Consider the following 25,031-nt stretch of genomic DNA (forward strand, 5'->3'; position numbering starts at 1 on the left):
TAGGTGTAGCCAGATTAGAGAACCATAGAGAATCACTGATACAGTCAAAATGGTACTGTAATGCTTATTAGTAACCACCAAAAAACAATTATCTGCTTTCATTGATAGACAGATGAATGCTTGGAGCAGGGATTCCCACTTACAAAGTATCAAAATCCTTGTATTGGCAATTAAAAAAAAAAAAACTTAATTAAAAAAATAATCTCAGTTATCAGTATAGTGAAAGACTAATACACCAAAACTGAGTGAGGCAAATTCCACGGTAAAAAGGTGGTTCAGGAAATTTATTAGTAATTAGAAATGAGAAATTTATTAGTAATTTTCTTTGTATCACTGTCAACCATATCACACCCAGTGCCCTCCTTTTTAGCAAATGATTTTATACTTTCTTTAGTAATCCAAAACTGAAATGCATAGAGAATATAATTTTTCTAAATACATGATTTAAAGTAACATATTCATGATATCCTAACATTTGTATTTTTATATAGATATATATATTTTAGTGTGTGTGTCTCCAGCCTTCACTGTTTGCTCTGTTGTAGGACTTTTGGGGAATTGAAATGTAGATATTCAGAGTATACCACAAGTCAATTTGGAAAGAAAGGATTATTTGCAAATAATTGTAAAATAATTTGTTGCTACAGTATAAAACTGTATGTTGTTGCTGTATAAAACATTTGGCTATTCGCCACACTTACACGCTAAAAAACGGCAGATGGATAAAAATGAGGTACAAATAAAATTTTTTGAAACATTTAAAGAAAAAAAGGCAGATTTCTGGAATGGGGGGAATTTTAAATCTTAAAAGGGAATGGAGGCAATCACAAAGGAGGCCAGTGCATGTCGTTGAAACAGAGAACTCAGACACTCCAAATAAATTACCAAAAGCAGATCTCCCATACACCAAACATTGGGAGCCGTTGATTTAGGGAAGGTTACTTTGATGGGGACAATCACGTGTGTATGGATAATGTTGCAAGCATTCCGTTTTTACATGACATAGAAAATTCATCCAGCTGTCGTGGGTCACCGGGACTGCAGTATCCTTTACCTCTAACAAAGCGGTGTTTGAGACCCATGGTACCTTCGGGAGTTCCTGTTGTTCTTGATCATTAATTTAATCATCAAGGAAAATAGTCCTTTCTGAGGAGAACCCTCAAATTAGCTTAAATTACCAAAAGTAATTTAGCCCTATTTGCTGCACTTCCTACCATTTTCTTTTCCTTTCTTGTAAGAATTTGTGAGACATATTCTAATGCATATACATACCCTCTTACCATTTTGATGCTTTCCTGGGCCTGAGGTTGTAAAGAGTGAAAGAGGTAGATAATGGGATTACAGTGAAGACATGTTGCTCCAATCTTTGACGTAGTGCTGCCAGCGTGTTCCTGACTATTAAGAAAAACATAGCATTTCTTTCCTCATTAGTAACTGCTCACTTTCTCAACTTCCATTTATCCAGTGTCTGAGTTTCTCAGATCTTTGATTTTCGTCTTGCCTCCTGCCTGCTTTATTTGGCCAGTTCACTGCCAATTAACACCTCTCTCCCAGAGTAGGCAGGAGAAATAAAAGGCTCTGGAATTGACCTGGTCCTGTAGGCTCCTTGTTAGCAGCTCTAATGAAAAGTTCTACCAGAAAGATTGAAATCATGGTATTAAATTAAACTTGGGGGTGGTCTGTGGGGTTTTATTCTCCATAATATTCCTATTTTCCGCCATTGAAGTTGATTGTATCACTATTGAGAAAATAGATACTACACGGGAGAGTGCTAGGTTAGTAACTTTGCATCTTGACTAGGTCACGTAACTAGCCACGTGGCTAGTCTTTGTCTACGCCTTATTTTACCCATGCGCTGTGTGCGCTGGCTTGGGTCATCTCCCACGTGGCTTAGTGTTCTGTGGTTCCCCCCGAAGGTCATGAAACGAGTGCGCACCGAGCAGATTCAGATGGCAGTGTCCTGCTACCTCAAACGCCGGCAGTACGTGGACTCCGATGGTCCCCTGAAGCAAGGACTGCGGCTCTCACAGACTGCTGAGGAGATGGCGGCCAACCTCGCAGGTAATGGGGGTGAGGGGGCAGGCTGGAGCAGAAGTCACGTAGAGGACCCTGAGAAGGTACTTCTCCTCCTCTTCTGGAGAGAGTGCGGCAGCCTCCACAGGCAGCACCACATGCCGGCCTTCAGAGATGCTATCTGTCCTTCAAAGCCACTTCTAGAGGCCTCCTGTCGTAACCCATCCTGCCTCAGAATTCTCTGCTTTCAGCTGTATCTGATGTTTTCCCTCTGTGAACTAGTCTGCTACGAGACCCGGAGGGCCAGGGCTTCCATCATGTCCCTCCCTGTAGCCCAGAGCCTTGCCCATGGAAGTCAGGTTTGCCGGGTGAACGAGTGCTTTGGGATCAGTGGTCGGAAAGATTGGCATCCTAGATATGTTCCTGAGGTCTTTAAGGTTTGTTTTTGGGTTTTGTTTTGAAATCAGATTCTTTTTTAGAGAAATGTGTGTTAAATCTCTTTAGAACAGCAAATAGTTATTACTTAGCGATGTTGTGAGTTGAGTTTTTATGTGATATAATTTTCTTCTATTGGATCTGGGGACTGGAGACTTTGCCAAAAAACAGACAGCCGCAGTGCTTTTCAGGTGATTGTGAGCTGCTTTAATGGCTGTGCGAGGAGTTCAACACCGGAGTGCTTTCTCCAGCTCAGCCCTGCTTCCTCTTACCTGCTTCGACTTCACTGTTCTCTCTTTTTTATTCTGGTATTTCCTTCTGCTCTTCTGAGTATCTGTCACCACCTACTTCATCCCTTAATGGTTTCAACCCCCACACTGGTGGCAGCAGCTCCCTCTGCTCCCTCTTATTATCCTCAGAGTCATGAACCCAGACCCTTCACACGCTAAGGGTGCATTGCTATTGCCATAGGAAAAGAATGATGGGACAGTAAAAACCTGAGGATGTCCTCAAAGAGCTGCTTCCTGACTCCTCCTGAGACAGTAGAAGTAGCCCTTCTTGGGCACCTGGGTGGCTCAGTTGGTTAAGCGACTGCCTTCGGCTCAGGTCATGATCCTGGAGTCCCTGGATCGAGTCCCGCATCGGGCTCCCTGCTCGGCAGGGAGTCTGCTTCTCCCTCTGACCCTCTCCCCTCTCATGTGCTCTCTTCCTCATTCTCTCTCTCAAATAAGTAAATAAATAAAATCTTAAAAAAAAAAAAAAAAGAAGTAGCCCTTCTTGTTATACCTTCTTATAAGAAGGTATCTGCCTTCTTATTCTTTAACATCAGATCCACCCCCATTGTTCCTTTCTTTCAAACTGGGTTACCCCTGACAAGAACAGAGCCAGATGAGGGACTTGGAATAGATTACTAAATGCCTTATTGTTTCGAATAGGATGGCCAATTTATAGAGCCAGAGTAATTCCTTCTCAACTTGCCAGCACAGCCTTTAATGTGCATGAATAATCTCCTGCTACCACGTGTTCATTAGAACCTGGGAGCAGTAATTCTCTGCAGTTGTTGACAGAAAATAGAAACAAGCACTATTATACAGAACGTGACTGCCAGAACATGACTCTTCTTAGTCGTCTTAATGCAGATATAATGGCTTATTAGGAAGGTCACTCTTGTTCCTGGAAAACCACCAGGAAATGTGAGTATCATAAGATTTTGTCCTAGGTCTTTCTGTCAGTTGAGTAATCTGAATGATTATGTCATCATTCAGCATACCACCTATTGAACATCTGCTATAGGTCAGGTGCTGAAAAGTCCTAGAGATAGCTAATGTTTGATCCTAGCTCCTGAAGAGCTTAACATTATAGCCAGGAAATGAGGCGGATAAATCAGTGATGACAGGAGGGTGTGATATAGTAAGTTCTATGAAGGGAGAATGTTTCAGGTTCTGTAGGAACAAAGAAGGTGGTCATCTAAATTAGCTTGGCAGGTCAAGGATTGCTTCCCCAAAGGTTTCATGATTCCCAGAATATAGTCAGGGGTTAGTAAATAGGAGTGAGCTGAGTCTCAAAAGAACCGTTAGGAGCTTACCAGGGGACAAGTTGGAGAAGGATATCTAGGTTCTCAAGTGTGAATTATGGAAAGATCACTCTGGTGGCTGCATTGATTGGGGAAGGCCCAGAGTAGAACCAGGGAAGCTAGTTAGAAGGCCATAGAATGATCCAGTGAGAAGTGAGGACAGCCTGAGTTAAGGAGGTGGTAATAGGAGTGGAGAGGAGAGGATAGATTGAGGAATCTGTAGGATTTGGTGACTGATTAATTCAAGGTGGGAGCCACGTGAAGGAGAGAGGAGTACCATTCGTGCACATGCAGCACATCCTTCTGCCTCAGGCTGTTGCTCTGAGATCTCGTAGGGCACACTGACTGACTTCTCATCTGTATCCCCCTTCCTGTACATGTTATGTTGTGGCTACCTCAGTCCTGTATTAATTTCATTCCTCCATCCATAATCTGTCTTCTGAAATGTGTTAGTTTCATCCAGATTATTAAAGATGGCTCCCTTGGTCCCCAGCCACCTTTTCCCAGTGTCCCCTTACCCCCGCAGAAAGGGTAAGGGAATGTTCTTTCTCTTTTTAGAAAGAATAAATTCACAGAATGGAGACTAAGTGCATGTTTACGTACTGTGTATCTGCATATTGAGACTCTAGCCTTCTTCTCCACATCCCGCTGCCTAGAACACTAGCAGTCAGTCACATATCCCTCAGGAAGGTGATTAGAGGTTCTTCCCTCGTGAATCTGACCTGCCCAAGAGAGAAGACCTGTGAAGACATTGACATTGAGAAATTGCCTATCCAGGTCATGCTGAGTGATAAACACACAGAGTTTCCATCAGCTCTGTAATACTTCACCTTCAGCCATGAAGGAACCTAATGTACTCAGTATAAAGAGGAGAGGTGGAAAGAATCAGCGAGAAGCAACTTGAGTGAAGCAAACAGCTGAGAGAAGAAAACTTCAAAAATACCATAATTGATAGCCTTGAGACAAGAAGAAAATGCTATTTTTAAAAAACAAACAACATTAGGAGAACAGCAAGAAATGTGGCAGATTTAAGTAAATGGTAATAAAAATGAGAAATCAGTAGAAAGGTTGAAAGTTGAGGAAGCAGATCAGTTCAGGGAATCTAACCTTGAAATAGTAGGGGGTCCCGGGGACACGTGGCTGGTTCAGTTGGTAGAGCATGTGACTCTTAATCTCAGGGTTGTGTGAACCCCACATTGGGCCTAGAGCTTTCTGAAAAAGAAGAAGAAGAAAGAGAAATAGTAGGGGTCCCTGAAAGAGAAAACAGAATCAACAAATTTCTCAGAACCAAGAGACATGAATTTTTATTGAAAGGGCCTACTAAGTGTCCATAATGATGGTTGAAAATAGACCCACACCAAGGCACATTATCATAGGATGTCAGAACATGGGGTCAAATGCTTTCAGATATGTCCCTCATGTACTTATGTACCTGTCCTCTCTCATTCAACTTAATCCTGTGCTTTATACCTTTTCATTCCTCCACTGTCATTTTTTGGGGGTATCAGGAAGAAGAGGAGATAGGGGTTACACTCGGCCATATTTAATCAGAAGCCCCACCATACTCTTAAAAAATCTACTGACATGTCCATTGCTATGATGCATACTTAACACCCTCTTCCACCCATCTTGCCACATACTGGATTAATAATTGTGTTTTCCATCCCCACCATATATATCTTTTCCTCCTTAGTCCAATCAGAATCCGGCTGTGCCAACATAGTGTCTGCAGCCCCTTGCCAGGCAGAGCCCCAGCAATATGAAGTACAGTTTGGACGCCTACGGAATTTTCTCACTGGTAAGTGTTCAGCTTAAAGAAGAACTTCCTCTTACTAAGAAAGAATCCCGCAACTTTCCCTCAGAACCTATTGTATTCCTGGTATGGTGTACTTAGTACGGATTCAAAGGTAGTTGAGGGCAGTCCTTGCATTCAATCTTACAATCTATTGGACCTCCTAGGAGAGTTAAATCACAAGTTAAAGTTTGCAAGGGCTAGGGCTCCCTGTGTTTTGGTCACTGTTTTGTCCATGGCTGTCAGCAGAGTGACTAGAACTTGCGATGAAACAGTGAAAGTTAAATCAGCCATGTAGAGAAACATCCTTAAATGCAGAGAATTTGTAATGGACATTGAAATCACTATTAATAATATGGTACATCTCAAAATGAGCTTTTCCCCTTATTTCCGAAAGTGCAAGACACTAGCCATCATGAATCAGCAAGACAAAAAAAATTAGAAGTAGTTTAGTCCAGTTTGTGGGTGGCGTAATGACCATTAAAACAGAAAATCAGTAGATATGAGTTCCAATCAGTTCTTTTAACTCACTGTATGACTTTTTAAATGAATCACTTAAAAAAAAAAATGGAGTAGTTTAGCATCTCTGCAGCCCTGGTTTCTTCATCTGTGAAATAAGGTGATTCAAAGGTATAACCAAGTGATTTCATCCAGTCCTAAGATAACTGATTATAATTTTAATGTTGGAAAGATTATCGCAGTGAGGGAGACTACGTTGATTCAGGTTATTAATTAAAGTCTTTTGTTGAGTACTTTTTCATTCAAAACACCTTGAGGTATAAGAAATAAAAAACTTTCTCTGCCCTCAAAGGGTTGAGAGTAATTAGTAGGTATTGGTTAGTGGTAAATTGTAGTTAAAGCACTTTGAGGTTATTTCATTTTTCTTTTTTTATTTGAAAAAATCCTCAGGGTAATAATAAGTTTTAATGGTAAAGATGCATATAAGGTGATCAATCTATAAGCCACAATAATATAGCTAATTTTACATCACTTAATGTTACTTGACCCTCATTATGATCTGTATTTTTTTAAAGGAAAGATTCCACATTTTCTGTATTCTAGGGAAAGTGGCCAGAGTGTTACAAGAAATAAAGGTTACAAAATAAAACCTTAGAGAGGGTTATCTTATCAGCCTCAGAGTTACTGGAGTGATGGAATTCATAAGTACCATCTATTAAACGGTTACAAAAATGAAAAAATCATGAAGCTTAAAGGTTTAGTAAAAAGAGTCTATTATGTTTAAACTGAAAAAGAAGTTCGATTAAGATCCTCATATCATATGAATGTTAAATATCTCAGAACAGTGATCAGCTGCTTTCTATCTCCAGTAAGGATAAAAAGAGAAAAATTGAATTTATAAGAAGGCTTTCACTGAGAGGTAAGCAAGAACTTGGAGATACTGAGTTATGTAATCACTGGCATTGGTTTTTTTGAGGCTTTTAGCAATTTTTTTTTTTTTAAGATTTTATTTATTTGACAGAGAGGCACAGTGAGAGAGGGAACACAAGCAGGGGGAGTGGGAGAGGGAGAAGCAGGCTTCCCACTGAGCAGGGAGCCCGATGCGGGGTTTGATCCCAGGATTCTGGGATCATGACCTGAGACGAAGGCAGACGCTAAAGACTGAGCCACCCAGGTGCCCCTAAGCAATTTATTTTTTAAATTTAAGTCTTTAGAAAATCATTTTACTCCCTTTTTGAAATATAACTATATTTCTTTGCCCATGATCGATTTCTCTCTCCATGCTAGTGGTGGGGAAGCTGGTTTAAGAAGGAATGCCTGGCTTCTCTCAGCCTTTCTCTTTCATTCATTCAGCCGATATTTATGTTAGGCACTGACTACTTGCTGGGCTAGATGTTGCAATAGAGCATATTGATGTGGAGCCTACTGCCTAATGAGGGAAACAGACAAAAGCATAAAGCCCCAGTATATCATTCTAATAGTGATGCCCTCCATGTACTCATAGACGTGACTTATTTCCATGATGGTTGATGCTCGTGACTAGTGACATACTGGTTTTTGTTTATATTCTTTAATCACTGAAGCATAGTTGTAATAAAATAGAGTCATTGGAATAATATTATTACAGAACTGTGGTTACTTTTCACAATGAAGAATTAATACATTTAATTGATCACGAATGTGATTTATCCTGGTGCAAAGTTTTCTGCTTAGATTTATTTCTTTGGGGGTGCCTGGGTGGCTCAGTGGGTTAAGCGTCTGCTTTCACCGCAGGTCATGATCCCAGGTCCTGGGATCCAGCCCTGTGTTGGGCTTTCTGCTCAGCAGGGAGTCTGCTTTTCCCTTTCTCTCTGCCCCTGCTCATGTTCTCTCTCTCATTTACTCTCTCTCTAAAATAATTTTTTTTTTAAATCTTTAAAAAAATTTTCTTTGGGCTCTTACTATTTTTCTTGACTATTTACTAAAACTCTTAATATAGAATAGCTGTTGACTCCTTGTGTCTGATGATACTGGTTTTTCCTAATATGTGGTACCTTCTTTATTCTCCTCTCATAATTTCCTTCCCCCAGAACTTTAAATTTCAATACCTGGCAATGTATTAACCTTCTCCTTTGTCTTGTTTCAAAACTGAGGAAGTTGTCTGTTAATTTTACCTATAATTCTTTAATCCATTGGGCACAGGTTACTTGGAGGGGGTAAATATATATTTTATGGGGTTTTTTGTTTTTGTTTTTATTTTTTATTTTATTTTTAGCAAGGTTTACTGAACGATAGCAAAGTGATAGCACAAAGCTCCCGAGGAGGAAGGGGACCTGAAAGAGTTGCCCTGTTTTGTGTTTTTACAGACTGCTTTTCCTGGAATATTTTTCCCTACCCTCAGGTCTCTGAAGAGCAGTCAGCCAAGTCAAATGAACAAGTGTTTCCTGAGCACCAAGATAAAGTATGAGATACAGTCATTAATCTAAATAGGGAACAGTCCTAACATAAGAAGGCTAAAAGTAAAAGTTTTTAAATAAAGTTCAAATATGGTGGAAGAGGTTTAACAGGCCAGGATGAAATCAGTGCCAAAGTTTGTACATAGAGGAACTCTGGAATGAAAGGAGAATATGATTTGGACAGAGTAGCCAGAGAAGGCCTTACGGTCAGTCAGGAGGTGGAATTTAAGTCAGCGTTTGGAAGATGGGTTGGATTTCAGTAAGCTGTGGAAGAGAAGGAGGAGGATTCAGGATATGTGGAAAGACATGAGCAAAAGGGCAGAGATGGCAATTCTTTGGGCAGGAACAGTGAAGGAAGCGGCTTTGTTGAGAATGGGGTTTTCAGATTGGAGATAAAGCCAGCCACAGTGGAGCCAGGTTGAGGAGAGACCTGACGATTGGGCCTAGGAGACAAAAGTCTGAAAGCAGTTTATGAAAGGGTTTGCAAATGGGATGACCAGGAAGCCAGCCTAAAGTCCACTGTAGTACTGGAAAAGTGAGCTGAAAAAGGACCACAGCTCAACAGTGTTGTGCAAGTGAGAAGCAAGGTCTTGATTTCATAGTTAAAATTCCCAAGGTAGACTCCCCAAGGCTCAGGATTAAAGGAGGAAGAGTTGAGGATGACTTGGGCTCTGTGACAAATGGAGGCTTAAGCTATATTGAGCAGAAATAAGTCAGGTTGTTTTTTATATCATTATGATGGCTGCCTCCTGCTGTGTAGCTTGCAGTAGGAAATTGGAGGCTAGTATTTAAAACAAAGATACAGACTTGTGATAAAGAACTCAGTATCAGCTTCATGGAGGTGCAAATGCCAGTTTAAGGAGATGATAAATCTCAAAGGAAGATATGAGGAAAATAAGAGCAACTCGGGCTGTAGTACCCTAAGTGTATTTTTCCTCCATAAGTTCTCTGTGGTTGAGAGATTCTGTGAGCTTACCTGTTGCTCTGGGTCCTTTTCTTCAGGAGGTATAGGAGGAATAACAAAGACTTTGGAATCAAGCAGTCTGGGTGTGAATCTGGGCCCAGCTGTGACCCTTAGACTCGACAATAGATGTCAAGTGCCTGGATCACAGGAAGCACACACTCTGTGTTCATCCTTGAAACGAAATGAGTATTTGAGGAAGGAGAGAAGGAGGGGAGGCCCGAAAGGGAGGGAGGTGAAGAGTCGACCTGGGTAGTGTGATGTTTCAGAACAAAAGACAGGGCTGTGAGGTCAGCAGGAGAACAAGGGCTAACAAGCTAGGTTTTCATTTAACTTAGTGTCCTTTTTACTACTAATTTCTGCAAACTCTGCGAAAAACTTCCTCTTACTTACACCACCAGCAGAGTGTGGCACCGAGTAGGAGTTTGTTACATAGCCAGTGGATGGATGGATAGAAGGAAGGAAAAGCACACTTTTCAGAGGATATGTTACTTTTGAAATTAGAAAAAATATATTTCAAGCAAATACACTTTCAGTAAAATATAAAGTATATGTTACGATTTCAAGGAAACAAGATTAAAAATGAGAGTTAAGTCTTATGTGAGTCTTACTTTGTTCCACATAATGAATATGTTGATCCAGATTTTATTTTATACCTGATACACTGTTTTCTTCAAACAAGAGAGAACAATTAAACAATTTTGAAACTGAGCTGAAACAACAGTGAATTTCACTAAGTTTTAAAGTAGTGCAGCCCTATCTCTTGGTGGCTGGGTTTTGTTTTGTTTTGTTTTCTAAACTTACTAAACTAAAATGCCTCTCATTTTGAAAAATAAGCCTAATACTAAGATTTTAAGGAATTGCAAACAATCCTTCATCCCAGTAGAATATATTGGAAGTCTAATTGGTAAGGGTTGAGTTTTTGGGGTTTTGGTTTTTTTCATTAGTATTTTATGGAAAAAAGTTTCCAGAGGTCTTCCAAAGAATTACAGCATTTAAAGAAATACCAAAATCTGAATTAGGATCCTCCATAGAAACAGAACCAATAAGATGTATATACAGAAAGATATATTTTAAGGAATTGGCTCATGCACTTATGGAGGCTAGCAAGTCCAAAATCTGCAAGACAGGAAGGCAGGCTGGAGACCCAGGGAAGAGCTGCAACTCAAACCCAAAGTGAATCTGTTGGCAGAATTCCCTCTTCTGGGGAGGTCAGTCTTTGTTCTCATAAGGCCTTCAACTGATTGGATGAGGTTCACCACATTATGGAGGGTAATCTGCTTTATTCAAAGTCTACTGACTTAACTGTTAATCTCATCTAAAAAATACCTTCACAGAACCATCTAGATAATGTTTAAGTATCTGGGCACTGTGGCCCAGCCATGACACAGAATTAACCACCCCAAGTCTACCCCCTGTCAATTTGGTACCCATATCTATCTCCTTAAACCATACTTAATCTCCAAATAACGATGATTAACAAGGTCTTTAATCCAACTAACATGATACAGCTCTCCTGGGTACAACCAAAAATGCACGAATCCCTTCCCCAGAAGAAAAAGCAAAATCCTTAGGTGATTTACTCTTCTCCTTGATATCCTGTAACTTAAATACTATGGTGTAGAGTTAACAACACTTAACTACTCTGGTACGAAGTAAGGATAACTTATGTACATGATAAGGGAACAAGAGAGGGAAGAAAACAAAGATATGTGTAAATACACACACACACACATATTCATAACAAAATAAGGAGGGTAATTTAAATAATTAGTTTTCATTTCTGTAACTGGTCACATACTTCATAGCTGGTATTTACTTTCTTCCACTACTCATTCTGCATTTTCTTTGCCTTCAGCAAACACCTCAGCTGGTCCTGGTTCTTTACTGGATAGGATGACCTAAACCTCATTTCTGCAGTCTTGGGCCATTACTGGTCCTACTTGGATTATATTTTTATAGTTTTCCATTAATCTTAACCACAGGGCAGAATGATACTGAGAGATGCCCTAAGGGATCTCCTGTATTGAGGACATACTCTGCCTTACCTCCACTGTGGACTGGCAGTCCAATGTCCCCTTGGTAGTCAGGATCAGTCACCCCAGCCAGCACCATAACTCCCTTCTGGGCCTATTGAAGACATGAGGAGCCCAAAGTGGCTGGGTAACAGTCTTAAGTTTATTGGAATCATCGTTGTAATTTAAGTTCCTTTTCTAAATATGTCTTTGAGTAAGGACACATTTATTCTAAAATGCACATATTACACAATTAATTCACCTGTGATAAAGTGAAATAGGGTATTAAGCAGAGATAGCATGCTGGTATCATTTATCATCAAATTAGGGAGGCAAGATTCCCTAATGTAATATTCCTGATTTTGAGCCGTGTATGGGTTCTTTTTCATGAAGGGAAAAAAAAAATGCTAGCAGAAGTACTAATGCTGACTTAAAGCATTTTGATATTAATTTACTTAAATATGTACAAACGTTACACAAGATATAAAAACGTTTATGGTTATTATATTTCTGTATGAAACCGAAACTCATTTACAAATCAAGTACAAGCAAAACCACAAAAGCAATAAAGTTTGCTAGCCTCCATAAGTGCATGAGCCAAATAAACAGCAAGTGAATATAATGCATAGATTTTGCCAGAACTAACCTGCTGCTCCACATAGGCATGGGGCCGGTCCTGATGGCTGTGACACAGACTAGTCTGCATTCAGCTTCCCGAGGCGCTTGCGCCCTGCGTCGGCCCTGCTGCCCCTGCTCACCCTGTGGCTGAATACCTGCAGAACCTCTGCGCCATCACAGCTCCCTCCGCCCTCACATATGGGCGTCAGATACACCTCTGTGCTTTTCTCCCTTGCCTGTGGCAATTAAAGCTGGACACTTTTGAACATCCTTTGTCACATAGTTGCATGGTGTTAAGTCTCAAATTAGTAAATGGTTTAGTCTTAAGGACGTGAAAAATGTCTCGTTTGTAAATTATCACTGCAAAAGAGTAGTTTTACTTTTTAGCCAACATAATCAAAATGATTACACTGGCAGATACGGGACAATTTTGGGGGAGTGTTATCATGTTAGTGTTAGGGCGTGCCAGCCTGGGTAGCTAGGCATGTTAATGAACTCACTAAATAAGTACTCTGATAATACTGTTGGATGATGGAGGCCCAAAGTAATCACAAAACAAAAGGGAGCACTAAAGTCGTATGTCAATACTTGCTTAAGGACCAGCCGGATAATTATGAATAGGCCTGTGTTTATTGTTTTTAAAAATTATCCAACTAAAAAGTTTCTGGGAAGAACTCATAGTCTCCCAAGAATATATCTAAGGACCCTCAGAGGTCTGTGCTCCCCAGTTGGAGGAACACTAATGTACTGGGGAAAACAGTGAACCTTGAAGACCTGGGGACAAGCTCCTGAAGTGTTGTGACAACTTAGGCAGGTCACTTAACCTCTCTGGGCATCAGATTCCTGATTTGTGGCCGACTTCAGGCCAGGTTCGCTGGACTTCAGAGTCCCTTCTCTTCCTTCTCAGTCAAAAGGCTTGGATTTTGAGTTTCTATAATTCTATGTTGGGCTTCTAGTTCAATCAGCAGTCCTGACCAGAATGTGTAGTGTGATGGTGGGCTCCCCAGGAGGGCCACATTATTCTTTGAAATTATACAGATTATAAAGCCCTCACTTTTTTCCATTATAGATTCTGATTCCCAGCATAGCCACGAAGTGATGCCTCTCCTCTATCCTCTCTTTGTCTACCTCCATCTCAACCTGGTCCAGAATAGTCCGAAGAGCACAGTGGAAAGTTTTTACAGCCGCTTCCATGGAATGTTTCTGCAGAACGCTAGCCAGAAGGATGTCATTGAGCAGCTACAGACCACTCAAACCATCCAGGACATCCTGTCTAACTTCAAGCTTCGAGCATTCCTAGATAACAAGTACGTGGTCCGTCTCCAGGAAGACAGCTACAACTACCTTATCCGCTACCTCCAAAGTGACAACAACACCGCCCTGTGCAAGGTCCTCACCTTGCATATCCATCTTGACGTGCAGCCTGCCAAGAGAACAGATTACCAGCTCTATGCCAGTGGCAACTCCTCTCGAAGCGAGGGCAGCGGCTTAGAGCCCACTGACATGCCCGCCCCTATTCTGCAGAACGAGGCTGCCCTGGAGGTCTTGCAGGAGAGCATTAAGCGCGTCAAGGATGGCCCTCCTTCCCTCACCACCATCTGTTTCTATGCCTTCTATAACACAGAGCAGCTGTTGAACACTGCAGAAATCTCCCCAGACAGCAAGCTGCTTGCTGCTGGGTTTGACAACTCCTGTATAAAACTGTGGAGTTTACGATCCAAGAAGTTAAAATCAGAACCCCATCAAGTAGACGTGTCCCGCATCCACTTGGCTTGTGACATTCTGGAGGAGGAGGTATGAATATCATTTTTCTTCCCTACACCTGCCTTACTAATTTGCTTAGAATTCTTACCAAACATGACAGCTCTTGTGGAGAATGGACTTCATTAATTCCTCCATCGTATAGCTAAAGCCAGACTAATACCCATGTAACCTGTAGCCACTGAATTCCTGCTCATACCTAACTTTGGAAGAGATGACAACTATGTTTAACAACATTAACTGAACATGATTAATGATTGGTCAGTATTTATTACTGTCTGAATATGGATAACATTGCTAAGCCTAATTAAAGACCTTTAGCTAATACTGAGATTTACAGTGTGTGTGTTGTGTGTGTGTGTGGTGTGTGTGTGGGTACATTTATGCAAATATAAACAATTAGAAGTAGGATCACTGGGTCAAGGGGTCTGCATTTTAAATTGTGATGAGTATTGTCACTTCCCAGCCTCATCAAACAGTAAACAAGAACGCTGGTTGCTCTTCACCCTCACCAACACTGGGTGTTACCAGCCTCTCTGAGGCCAGTGCACGTCCTCTGGCTTCATGTGCTCCAGGGTGTTCCTAAACCCCATTTTGAAAAGTGCACAGAAAGTATAATTGCTCTTTTATCCATCAATCAGTGTAGTGATTTGGCATGGTTACTGAAAAGGGCAGGCCCAGTGGCGTGAGTTTCAGGTCACTGAGAATCACTGCCTTAGAAAACATGTGCACAAAGAGAAAGAAAATTGAACTTCACAGAGTTAACTTTCCCTGCGAGTGGCCCACAAAAGCTGGAAGCTAGAATATTTTTGTCATCTCACCACTGAAATTCAGGTAGCTCTGCCTCAGGTTACTTACAATGGAAAATTCTTTGCACAGGGTTAAAAAATAAAGGAGTAAAAAAACAAACAAAAAAAAACACCAACATTCAAGTTAATTTCCATGGGTGATAAGGATACCAAGAATATTGGATGCATAAAATAAGCCCTTTCTTCCTATTCTTGTTTTCTTAGTCACCTTCCAGTTAGCATGGTCTTTGAATTTTTGTTTCTTGCGACTGAGACAATATAATTAGAGGAGTTTGTTGTGATGAGTAAAAGGTCTACATTCCAATGTACACACTTTGATTTCTAGGATTTTATAGTACCCTCCAAAATTTTTTTATTGCACATGTATTTGAGTTTTAAAATTTTCCTAGGAGATAATTATAGCCTGTTGAGCATTCTTCACATACAACTGAAGGACACTGCCATCATTGATTTACAACTTTCTGTAAATACAAGGAAAAATATTTTTCCACTGACCTTATTAGCTTGATGACATTGTGTTTGGAGAGTATTCTCAGCATTACAAATTAATATAAAGGAAGATAGCAAAGATAGAAAGGTAGATACAAAGAAGGAAAGAACATTAGACTAAAAAAAATGTTTAAGATTCTACCCTTCTACCCTGGCTACCACTGAAAATTAGCTCTGTAACTTATTCTGTGAAGATTTCCAGGCTTTGGGAGGTATGCATTTGAAGACCCAGAAGTGAAGAATAACATGATGAATTCCAGGAAGTGAAAGAAATTCAATCTGGCTAGCACTGAGAGGGCTAAGACCCATAGCTGTACGGCACCACAGGGTATGCTAGGGTTATGGTGGCCTGAGCTAGGGGAGCGGCCCCAGGAAGGGAGCTCGGGGACTGGTGAGACGAGAGCTCCAGTGGGAGGTGCTGTTCCACTCCAAAAGAAGATACTTTGTTTAAGTATCTTCCTGGTGTATTCGCCATTATCCACAAAGTACTGTAGATTCTGCTACAGTATAAAGGTACTGCTTTCCTTGTGAACAAACTTTTGTTTCATTTTAGAACTAAAGTTGAGATCTTCTTACCATGTTGTCAAGGGGTTTCCTGTTTGGGATTTCTACATCCCCCACCCATTTTGTTACAGCAGTTTACAAAAGTTTTTGTTGTTAATGGGGGTTTTTTGGGGGAGGGGGGTTTGGTTTTGGGTTTTTTGGGGTGTTTGGGGGTTTGTTTTTTTTTGTTCGTTTGTTTTTTGCTTTTTGTTTTTTGTTGTTCCTGACAAGGAACATTTTGGGGAAAAGCAAAATATAACTCAGTTCTGGTAGTTAGTTTTTAATATTTCTTCAATGAGAACTTGGACTTTTTTTTTTTCCTTATAGAATTCACAATTAAAATAGAAACTCTTAATGCAGAGGTCACAAATTCACATGCCTGTAGAAGCCAAGCAGGTAAATGTAAACGGTTTACTGCTACCTGGATCAAAGAGATGGTAGGAAGTACAAAAGTACATGAAAACCCAATTAAAAAGCCAGTTTGCAGCCTCTGCCTTAATCTTTGTGAAGCAACAGCTGTTGCATAAATTAGTGAATAAAATGTTTTAATAGTGGGTATTTAAAATATTGACCAGACCCACCAGTTCCATTTCTAGGTATATATCCCAGAGAATTCAAAACATATGTCCCCACCAAAACTTGTACATGAATGTTCAGAACATCATTATTCATAATTGCCAAAAAGTGGGGACAGCCCAAATGTCAGTCAGCTGATTAATAAACAAAATGTGGTATATCCGTGTAATAGAATATTATTATGCCATAGAACGGAATGAAGCAACATGAGACATGCTATGTTGTAGATGAACCTTGTAAACATTATGCTAACTAAATAAAAGAAGCCAGTCACAAAGGACCACATGCTATATGATTCCGTTTCTAGGAAATATCCAGAATAGGCATATCCATAGAAACAGAAAGTAGATTGATGGCAGCTAGGGACTGGGGACAGGGAAATAGGCAGTGACTGCTAATGGGTAAAAGGTTCTTTTTTGAGGTGATGAAAATGTTCTGTAGTAGATAATGGTGATATTGCACAACTCTGTGGGTATACTAAAAGCCACTGAATTATACTTTTTAAAAGAATGAATTTTATAGTATGTGAATTATATCTGTTTAAAAAAGTCAAAAACAGGGGCGCCTGGGCGGCTCAGTCGTTAAGCGTCTGCCTTTGGCTCAGGTCATGGCCCCAGGGTCCTGGGATCGAGCCCCGCATCGGGCTCTCTGCTCGGCAGGAAGCCTGCTTCTCCCTCTCCCACTCCCCCTGCTTGTGTTCCCTCTCTCGCTGTGTCTATCTCTGTCAAATAAATAAATAAAAATTAAATAAATAAATAAAATAAAAAAGTCAAAAACAGTAATCAAAAGCTTCTATGAGGGCATAAAATTTTCTCTATTTATTAAGCCAAATAAAACTGGATTTACAGCACTGCCCTGTAGCTTCTGAGATCTGCAGCTTAAAGCTGTTCTACACTTGATCTTAGCCAAAAGTTCGAGAAGCGATTCTGGATTAACCTTTGGAAAGCTATTAATTGGCATAGCAGTGTCCCTCTTCCCACCAGGACCCGTAGCCTCTATCCTGTCTGAGACCCTCCATCCTCTGTTCCACACTAAATGGACTTGGAAATGAGGTCCAACTTTTACCCTTGTTGATTGGTAACTGTGTACTTCTAATATTTGAGCAACATGGCAAAACCACAGATACCAAATCAAGGATTTGCTCTTCGTTTCAGGTATGTGTACACGATCACCCTCGTCACTGCCAGCCTCCCGCCCTCCTAGCCCAGCACTACAGTACTCGGTTCATGTACTGGCTAGTGAGCCTGCCTTCCCCCAATCCAGCAGTCTCTAAGTTCCAAAAGTAAAGAAGTCAGTGTTGTATAATATTCAGTTCTGTGATTTGTGTATAAAACGGTTGTGGAGGTCTGTGCTGGCCTAGAAGAATATAATGTGAGCCATGTTTGTAACTTTGATTTTTCTATTAGCCACATTAAAAAAGTAAAAAGAAGTAGTCAATTGATTTAAATAATGTATTTTATTCAATCCAATAATGGCCAAAATATTATCATTTCAACATGTAAGCAATATTAAAAGATTATTAATGAAATCTGTTACATTCTCCTTTTTTTCCTAAGTCTTGGAAATCTGGTGTGTTTTACACTTACAGCACATGTTCAGCTCAACTCGCTAATAGCCACCTTTTCTATTCTAGTTCAGGCCATTGTCATCTCTCCTGGAGAGAGCAGCCCCCCTCTTGCTTCCAAGTCTTAACCTACTCCCAAGCCCAGCCAGATTTAACTTCTTTCAGTTCCATTGGCAGCTGATGTTAGGAGAAGAGCCCAAGGCTAAATTTCAGACCCCAGAAGGTACCCTCGAGTTAGGAAAGACTGGAGTGTGAGCCGAGGCACTCTGAACCTCCTACTCCAGGAACAGACATCCATAACAAGTCTGAGATTTTTAGGGCCTTCATGGTCTAAAGCAGGGCTTAGCAAACTATGGCACAGGGGTACATAAGATAATGTTTGAAGGTCTTTTTATACTTACTCTTCCTATTATTTTTAAATTTCTTACTTTATGCATGTTTTATAATGTACATAGTATGATTTATTATTACACGAATATACTTAACAAATCAAAAATTCCTATTTGGGATGCATGCCCACTTACTGTAGGGTGTTCAGTCAATTGTAGGGAGTTTGGGGTTTTGTCCTGTGAGCATGAAAGGAAGGAAAGGGAGAATCTGGGGTTGGGCATGTGTGAATCAGCTGCTTGTTCAGAGTTTTAGTTCGACTGTGCTGAGGCCCTTGTGGGACTGGGTTGAGCCACGGAAGAAAATATGGCTGAGTTATTTTAAGCTGTGGTCCTGGCAAAGAGCTGATAGCGATAGCCAGCAGGAATGCTCTGGTTTCCCCATCTCTTGGTCTATAGAGTCAACCAGGCGCTTTTCCCCCCTGCTCAGGACAATCACCAAGACCCCTGGGAAGTGCCAGCTTGACTCCTGGCGCACCCTCCTCTTCCCATCTCTGAGCGTGCTGTTTAGGTCCCCACTAAGGAGCTGAAGACCTGCTTCCCTAACTTCCTGCTCCAAATGAAGACCACTTAAGCCTCAGAGATGGTAACGTGCCCTTTAATCCATCACTCACTTTCAAAGGGTAATTCATCTGGGGTCGTTTTTTGCTCCCACAGTTTTTATATAAACTTTCTGGTGTACAGCAATGAGTCATCCTTGAAATTTTAAAGTGTTGTCATAACCTCTTTTGAAAGGAAAATTACTAATATTCTTGGTAACACTCGGTAGAACGTTAAGCTCCCAAATGCTTATGTATTTTTAACGTCGAGTGTCTGGAATAGCCATTTTGAATATTCATGGACATCAGTGTTTATTTTCTCTTAACTTTTTCTGAAATCTGTACACATTGAAGGCGTTTGTTTTATTTTGAATTTAATAGTTTTCAAAAGGAAGTTAAAAAGATGCCATTTTCCTGTACAAGAACTTAAGGCCCACAGACATATTTATATCTAAGCTAACAAAGCCGATTGGTTTAGAATTCTTGTTACTCCTCATTCTTCTGGTGTTTAATTAAAACCCATTTTAATCTATGAATTCTTGAATAGAGACCGCTGTAGTGTTAAAAAGCTTGTCTGTGAGGGAATGAAGGGAAAATGGATTTTGAACAGAGATACTGTCCTTGTGGGAAAGAGGGTGGGAAGGGGACTTTCCCCCTCGGTACCCTGAGTGGCTGTCTTCTTTTCTGTCCCCACACACAGGAATTTAGTTCCAAGAATCCCATGAGTCACTTGGCTTTGTTTAAAGCCATTCTGAACCCATGCCTCGCTTGGGAAAATGTTTGAGACCCTCTAGAAAGTCAGAGTTTTAAAACTTCATCTTTTTTCTTTTTGGACACTGGCAGTTTATGCCTGGTCACAAGGTGTGAGTGTCATTTATTGATAACTGCACCTTTCTGGTTTACTATTTGTTCTGATATGTCCAGGCTTTATTTTGGCTAACCTCCTGCAGGGGTTTTGTATTAGTTTTGAAGTGAGACCATGTCTGCCTTCATCATTGACCCCACTCATGAGAGTAATGAACGTGCCAGGAATTTTCTTAGTGGAGTAGAAACAGGGAGCAATGTGGCTTATGAAGCAGCTAAAACCAACAGATGAAGACAGGCCCACAGAATAAAAGAATCTGAGAACTTAATGTAAATTCAGAAGTAAATCTTTCCAAATGATGTCTATCAGGATGAACAATGGAAGTCAGCGTGGGCGATCTTTTAAGCAGCCTTTGAAATCTGTTATGCTCAGCCTAACAGTAAGGTCTACAGTCGTTACTGTGTAATAATAGCCTCACATTTGTGTACTCTTAATTTGACAGTCGTAGCTGGAAGATGAATTTGAGGAAGACAGTTTGTAAGTTGCAGGAGACTTTTTATTCAGTTGTGCAATTATGAGTTGTTTTCCTGGGGTTGACCTTCAGGGCAAAGACCGCTGTCGTTTACTGGGCAGATGCTATTTCCCAAGTAGTGGCTTTTTTTTTTTCTTCTTTTTCTTTTTCTTTTTCTTTTTGCTGGACTGTTTGGTTGTCATGGCAGACCACTAAACATTTTTCCCTTGTGTGTCTCTCTGCCACCCGCCCTTCCCCCTACTGTCCCCAGGATGATGAGGATGACAATGCGGGCACAGAGATGAAGATACTACGGGGACACTGTGGACCAGTGTACAGCACAAGGTTCCTCGCAGACAGCTCAGGGTTGCTCTCTTGTTCTGAAGACATGTCCATTAGGTACTGGGACCTCGGGAGTTTCACCAACACTGTGTTGTACCAAGGACATGCCTACCCTGTGTGGGACCTGGACATTAGCCCGTATAGCCTGTACTTTGCCAGTGGGTCCCACGACCGCACCGCGAGGCTGTGGTCATTTGATCGGACGTACCCACTGAGAATATATGCCGGCCACCTGGCAGATGTGGACTGTGTCAAATTCCACCCTAATTCAAACTACTTAGCCACAGGCTCGACCGACAAGACTGTCCGGCTGTGGAGTGCTCAACAGGGCAACTCGGTGAGGCTCTTCACGGGCCACCGTGGCCCCGTGCTCTCTCTTGCCTTTTCTCCCAACGGTAAGTACTTGGCGTCAGCTGGCGAGGACCAGCGGCTAAAGCTATGGGACTTGGCCTCCGGGACCCTTTATAAAGAACTGAGAGGCCACACGGACAATATCACCAGCCTCACCTTCAGTCCGGACAGCAGTTTGATCGCGTCTGCGTCCATGGACAACTCCGTGCGCGTCTGGGACATCAGGAACACTTACTGCAGTGCGCCTGCCGACGGTTCCTCTGGGGAACTCGTGGGTGTGTACACTGGGCAGATGAGCAATGTACTCAGTGTGCAGTTCATGGCCTGCAACCTTCTTCTAGTGACTGGAATCACACAAGAAAATCAGGAACATTAATTTTTGTTTTTTAATCTTTGTGGTAACGGACTGGGGCTGTAGTGGAAAGCCTCCAGGTTGCAAGTCGTAGGACAAATTGAGATTGAATCACTGACTGTGAAAGACTCCCCGCTTCTCCCCCTTCTCCCGTACAGACATCCTGAGCTCGTCTCCCCTGCACTCGGTCCCCCACGTGTCGAAGGACTGGAGGGGGAAGGTGCTGTGATTGGACATGAGATGGAGCATGAAGAGGCTCGGGGGGTCGGATTGCAAGCTCTTACGGAGATCCCGCCCGTGTCCTCGCGTGAGCACCTTCGTGTCTCTGTCTCATTTTCCCGTGTGTCGACCCGAGATGCTGCTTACCTCGCCGCCGGGTGCTGCCTTTGGTCCGAGGATGGTTGCAGGGCACCCTCGCGAGGAGTGGTGCCACGGGATCCCCGCTGCTCAGTCGGCGGGTGCAAGGGGGCTTTCCTGGCCTAGGAATGCGGGGGTGGGAACTAGGAACGGGGGCGGGCATCATCCTGGCGAAAAGTCTCTCCTTTTCCGTAATTACAGAGAACCAGGATTTTTTATTATTATAATTATAATTATTATTATTACTGAGAAGAGGAAGCCTAGCACTGGCAGAGGGGCCTTCTCTGCTCTCGTCTTTCAGGTTTTACTCCTGGCACTGGCTGTGATACTTGGAATCTTGAGGTTCAGGGAATTCAGAGAATTTGGTAGCGCAGTGTTTTGGGAGAAAGGGAAACTTTCTGGGTGACGATGGGTCACTCCGGCTGACATGTGTCTAGAAGTGGGTGGGTGGGTGGGTTTGAGAAAGTTCTGGGCTCTGGCAGTGACGGTGGGAGTGGAAGAGTCTCCTCATGGCTGCACTTGTATGAACAGTTCTCTCCCCGGGAAGGACAGATGGTGGTAAAGAAATGAGAAGAATTTGCAGTGATAGGGCAAAAGATAGAATTAGAAGATGTGAAATTTCCAAATGCCCATTTATCCGGAGGTGTGGCTCGCTCAGTGTCTTTTCCTCCTGCCATCATTCGCTCCCACCTCCTGCATTGCAATAGCAGTTTAACGAACACTTTGTGAAACAAATCGTAAGTACCCACGCACGCATCTAAAACTGTGCTTTGAGGATAAAGCAAGTTCGAATTCGTGGAAAAAGGATTAAATATTTCTGTTTTCTGAAAAGAGTTATTTTGTATTTTGTTTTCTATTAAAATGTATTTAGTTTCAAAAAAAAAAAAAAGTGTTGTCATGTCATTTAAACTGTGAGGGCAGGCGGGTGTGTGGCCCGGCCTGGGGTGACGTGTGCAGCCCACCTCTCTTCAGGATGATAGCCACTCATGTAGGCCAGACTAGCCCCAACACAGGTACACTCCCACCCGTTCCTGTATTCTGTTCAGCTAACTTTGAATCGTGCTTCCTCTTGGCATTCGCAGGAATTATTGGTAACATTTAATACTGTTTATACATCCAAGGTTACCAGTTGCTAACAGGAGACAATGTATATTTTACCATCTAGAGTAATTTGGGAAGATCCCACTTCCAGTTTTCTTTAATGACCCCATTATAAAATTTCTAAGGGGCATAAGAACTGTGCTATTTAATTAACTTAAACTGTTTCTCGAGCAATTCCAGATAAAGGACTCGTTCAGAAATTTAAATGATGCCAAAATACAAGAACACCAAGAATTATCAGGAAATTAAAGGAAGACTCTAGAATTCTATGTGAAAATTTTTTTTTACTTGAGCCCAAGATTCTAATTAATAAGTGTTTCTTATTCATAAAAACCTATGTATTTGAAACATTGTAAGAAGGATCTATTAGTGCCTCAGCCACTTCCACATAGTGTGCCGTGAAGGTCAGATAGAATTCAAGTATGTTCTTACCTGTAGTAAGTGAACTCTTAAATTCTATGGTATATTGCTAGAAACAATAAAATCCCTAAATTGGGCTGAATCATTCTCAGGAGTGAAAATACCACTGACTAGGGATGATTTGGAAAGACTTTGTTTTTTAATACAAAATTTTTTTGATTAAACACAAAACTGTATTGGGTTGGTCAGTCTTCAAATTATCAATCATGTATATACTTTTGTAATTTGAATTCAAGCTCTTAATGATCTTCATGTTTGGCCTCTTTCTTTGAACTGACTTTAATGTGGGATAATTTAACTTTATAGAATACCCCTCACAACTTCCCCAGAATCTTAGAAATATCGTAAGGGGTATGTATATATGTTTATGGCCACAAGGGTGCATAAGAACATAGTTAGACTCTTCAGGTTGCTCTTCTGTGTTGTTTTATTTTCTCTTCAGAGCTAGAGATGGACAGGACTGGTGATACTACCATTTAGTAGATGAAAATCTAAAGCCCAGAGAAGCTCTGTTATCTATGTCCAACATGGAATGGTTACATGTCTTGGATGTGTTACAAGGAGGATCTATATTCAGTATCCTCAAGTTCTAGCTGGAGGATATAGCCCTGATAATAGAAAAATGTTTTTTGTTTTTTGTTCGTTTTTTTAAAAAAAACCTCCAAAAAGGAAATATGAATGTTTAACAAACATATATATAGTGCTTACCATCTACTAGAAATCATTCCATGAGCTTTATGAAAATTAACTTTTTCTTTTATCTCCATAATAACCCTGTGAGATAAATGCCACTTTTATCTGTATTTTACAAATGAGGATTCTGAGGCCCTGTTGGATTAACTCACTTTGCCAGAGGGTCACACAGCTAGTATCCAATGAAGCCAGAATTTGCACCTGGGAAGTCTGGCTCCAGAGTTCTTCCACAGGCTCGTGTGTCCCTTCATTCCCGCAGTACCAGGTAAAGAGTGACCTGAGGTTACTAGTAACTAAATGTTCCTGGCAATAGTTATAAGACTCATGCTTCCCTTTGCCAAATAAGTCAGCAAAATCTAGCGGGATCAGGAACTGGTGGTAAGAACAAACTTAAACAATATGTGGCTAAAAGAAACTTGAAAATACTCGATTTTGAACCACAATGATAAATCTCTGCAATGTGTATAAGGTGCAGAAAAAAAAAAAAAAAGCTGAAATTTCTTAGGCTGATAGGCTCAGAAAACTCTGACTGTAATTTCAATTCAGCAGTACACTGGCCAAAAGAAAGAGAACGTTGAGATAAAGTAAAGTAAGAAATTAGATGAAACGGGAAACAATTTGAAGTTTTTATATTCAAGATCCAGCTTCTAAGGATAGCTGTGATTACTAGCTTTTCATTTGTTTTATTCATATATTAAAAATGTCTTGGTTGTATAAAAAAAAAATCCATTGAATATGTAGGCTTCTAATTTTGCTATTGCCCAGATTGGTATTTAAATATATGGATTAAAAGATTAGTCTGTACTTCAACTTGTCTTTCAGTTGCATGTTTTAGAAAAGTGTCCATTATATCTATGCCCCGCCCACAACAAGGATTCATATTATTGACCCCTACATAGCAACCAAATGAGTCTGAAACTGCCTTATGATAAACAGAAAATCTTCATTATAGAATTTGAGGAATGCAAATGTTCCTTGCCAGTTTGACCCATTAAAGGACAACTTAGATACTTTCCCATGATTCTGAAATTCCTAAAAGAAATATTTTTTTTTTAAAGATTTTATTTATTTGGCAGAGAGACACAGCGAGAGAGGGAACACAAGCAGGGGGAGTGGGAGAGGGAGAAGCAG

The 25,031-nt window shown here is 41.0% G+C and overlaps 1 protein-coding gene across 4 annotated transcripts in view; it reads left to right on the forward strand.

Annotated features, from left to right (window-relative positions):
- Positions 1-24,710, forward strand: part of TAF5L (TATA-box binding protein associated factor 5 like) — a 33,274-nt gene extending 8,564 nt beyond the window's left edge. For 2 of the 4 annotated variants that reach the window (XM_045877859.3, XM_045877860.3), the window contains exons 2-5: positions 1,917-2,061; positions 5,715-5,819; positions 13,371-14,095; positions 20,556-24,710. In XM_045877859.3, the coding sequence (XP_045733815.1) occupies positions 1,920-2,061; positions 5,715-5,819; positions 13,371-14,095; positions 20,556-21,353 (1,770 nt within the window). In that variant the 5' untranslated portion in view covers positions 1,917-1,919 and the 3' untranslated portion in view covers positions 21,354-24,710. Of the gene's footprint in view, positions 1-1,916; positions 2,062-5,714; positions 5,820-13,370; positions 14,096-20,555 lie in introns of those variants that run through there. The other 2 variants (XM_045877861.3, XM_064594650.1) reach the window with 2 other exon arrangements.
- Positions 24,711-25,031: the final 321 nt, after the last annotated feature.

The sequence above is a fragment of the Mirounga angustirostris genome, unplaced genomic scaffold (assembly GCF_029215605.1).
Source record: "Mirounga angustirostris isolate CCGP_5_RB_7025 unplaced genomic scaffold, mMirAng1.0.hap1 SCAF_6, whole genome shotgun sequence".
In the NCBI taxonomy this organism is placed as follows: Eukaryota; Metazoa; Chordata; class Mammalia; order Carnivora; family Phocidae; genus Mirounga; species Mirounga angustirostris.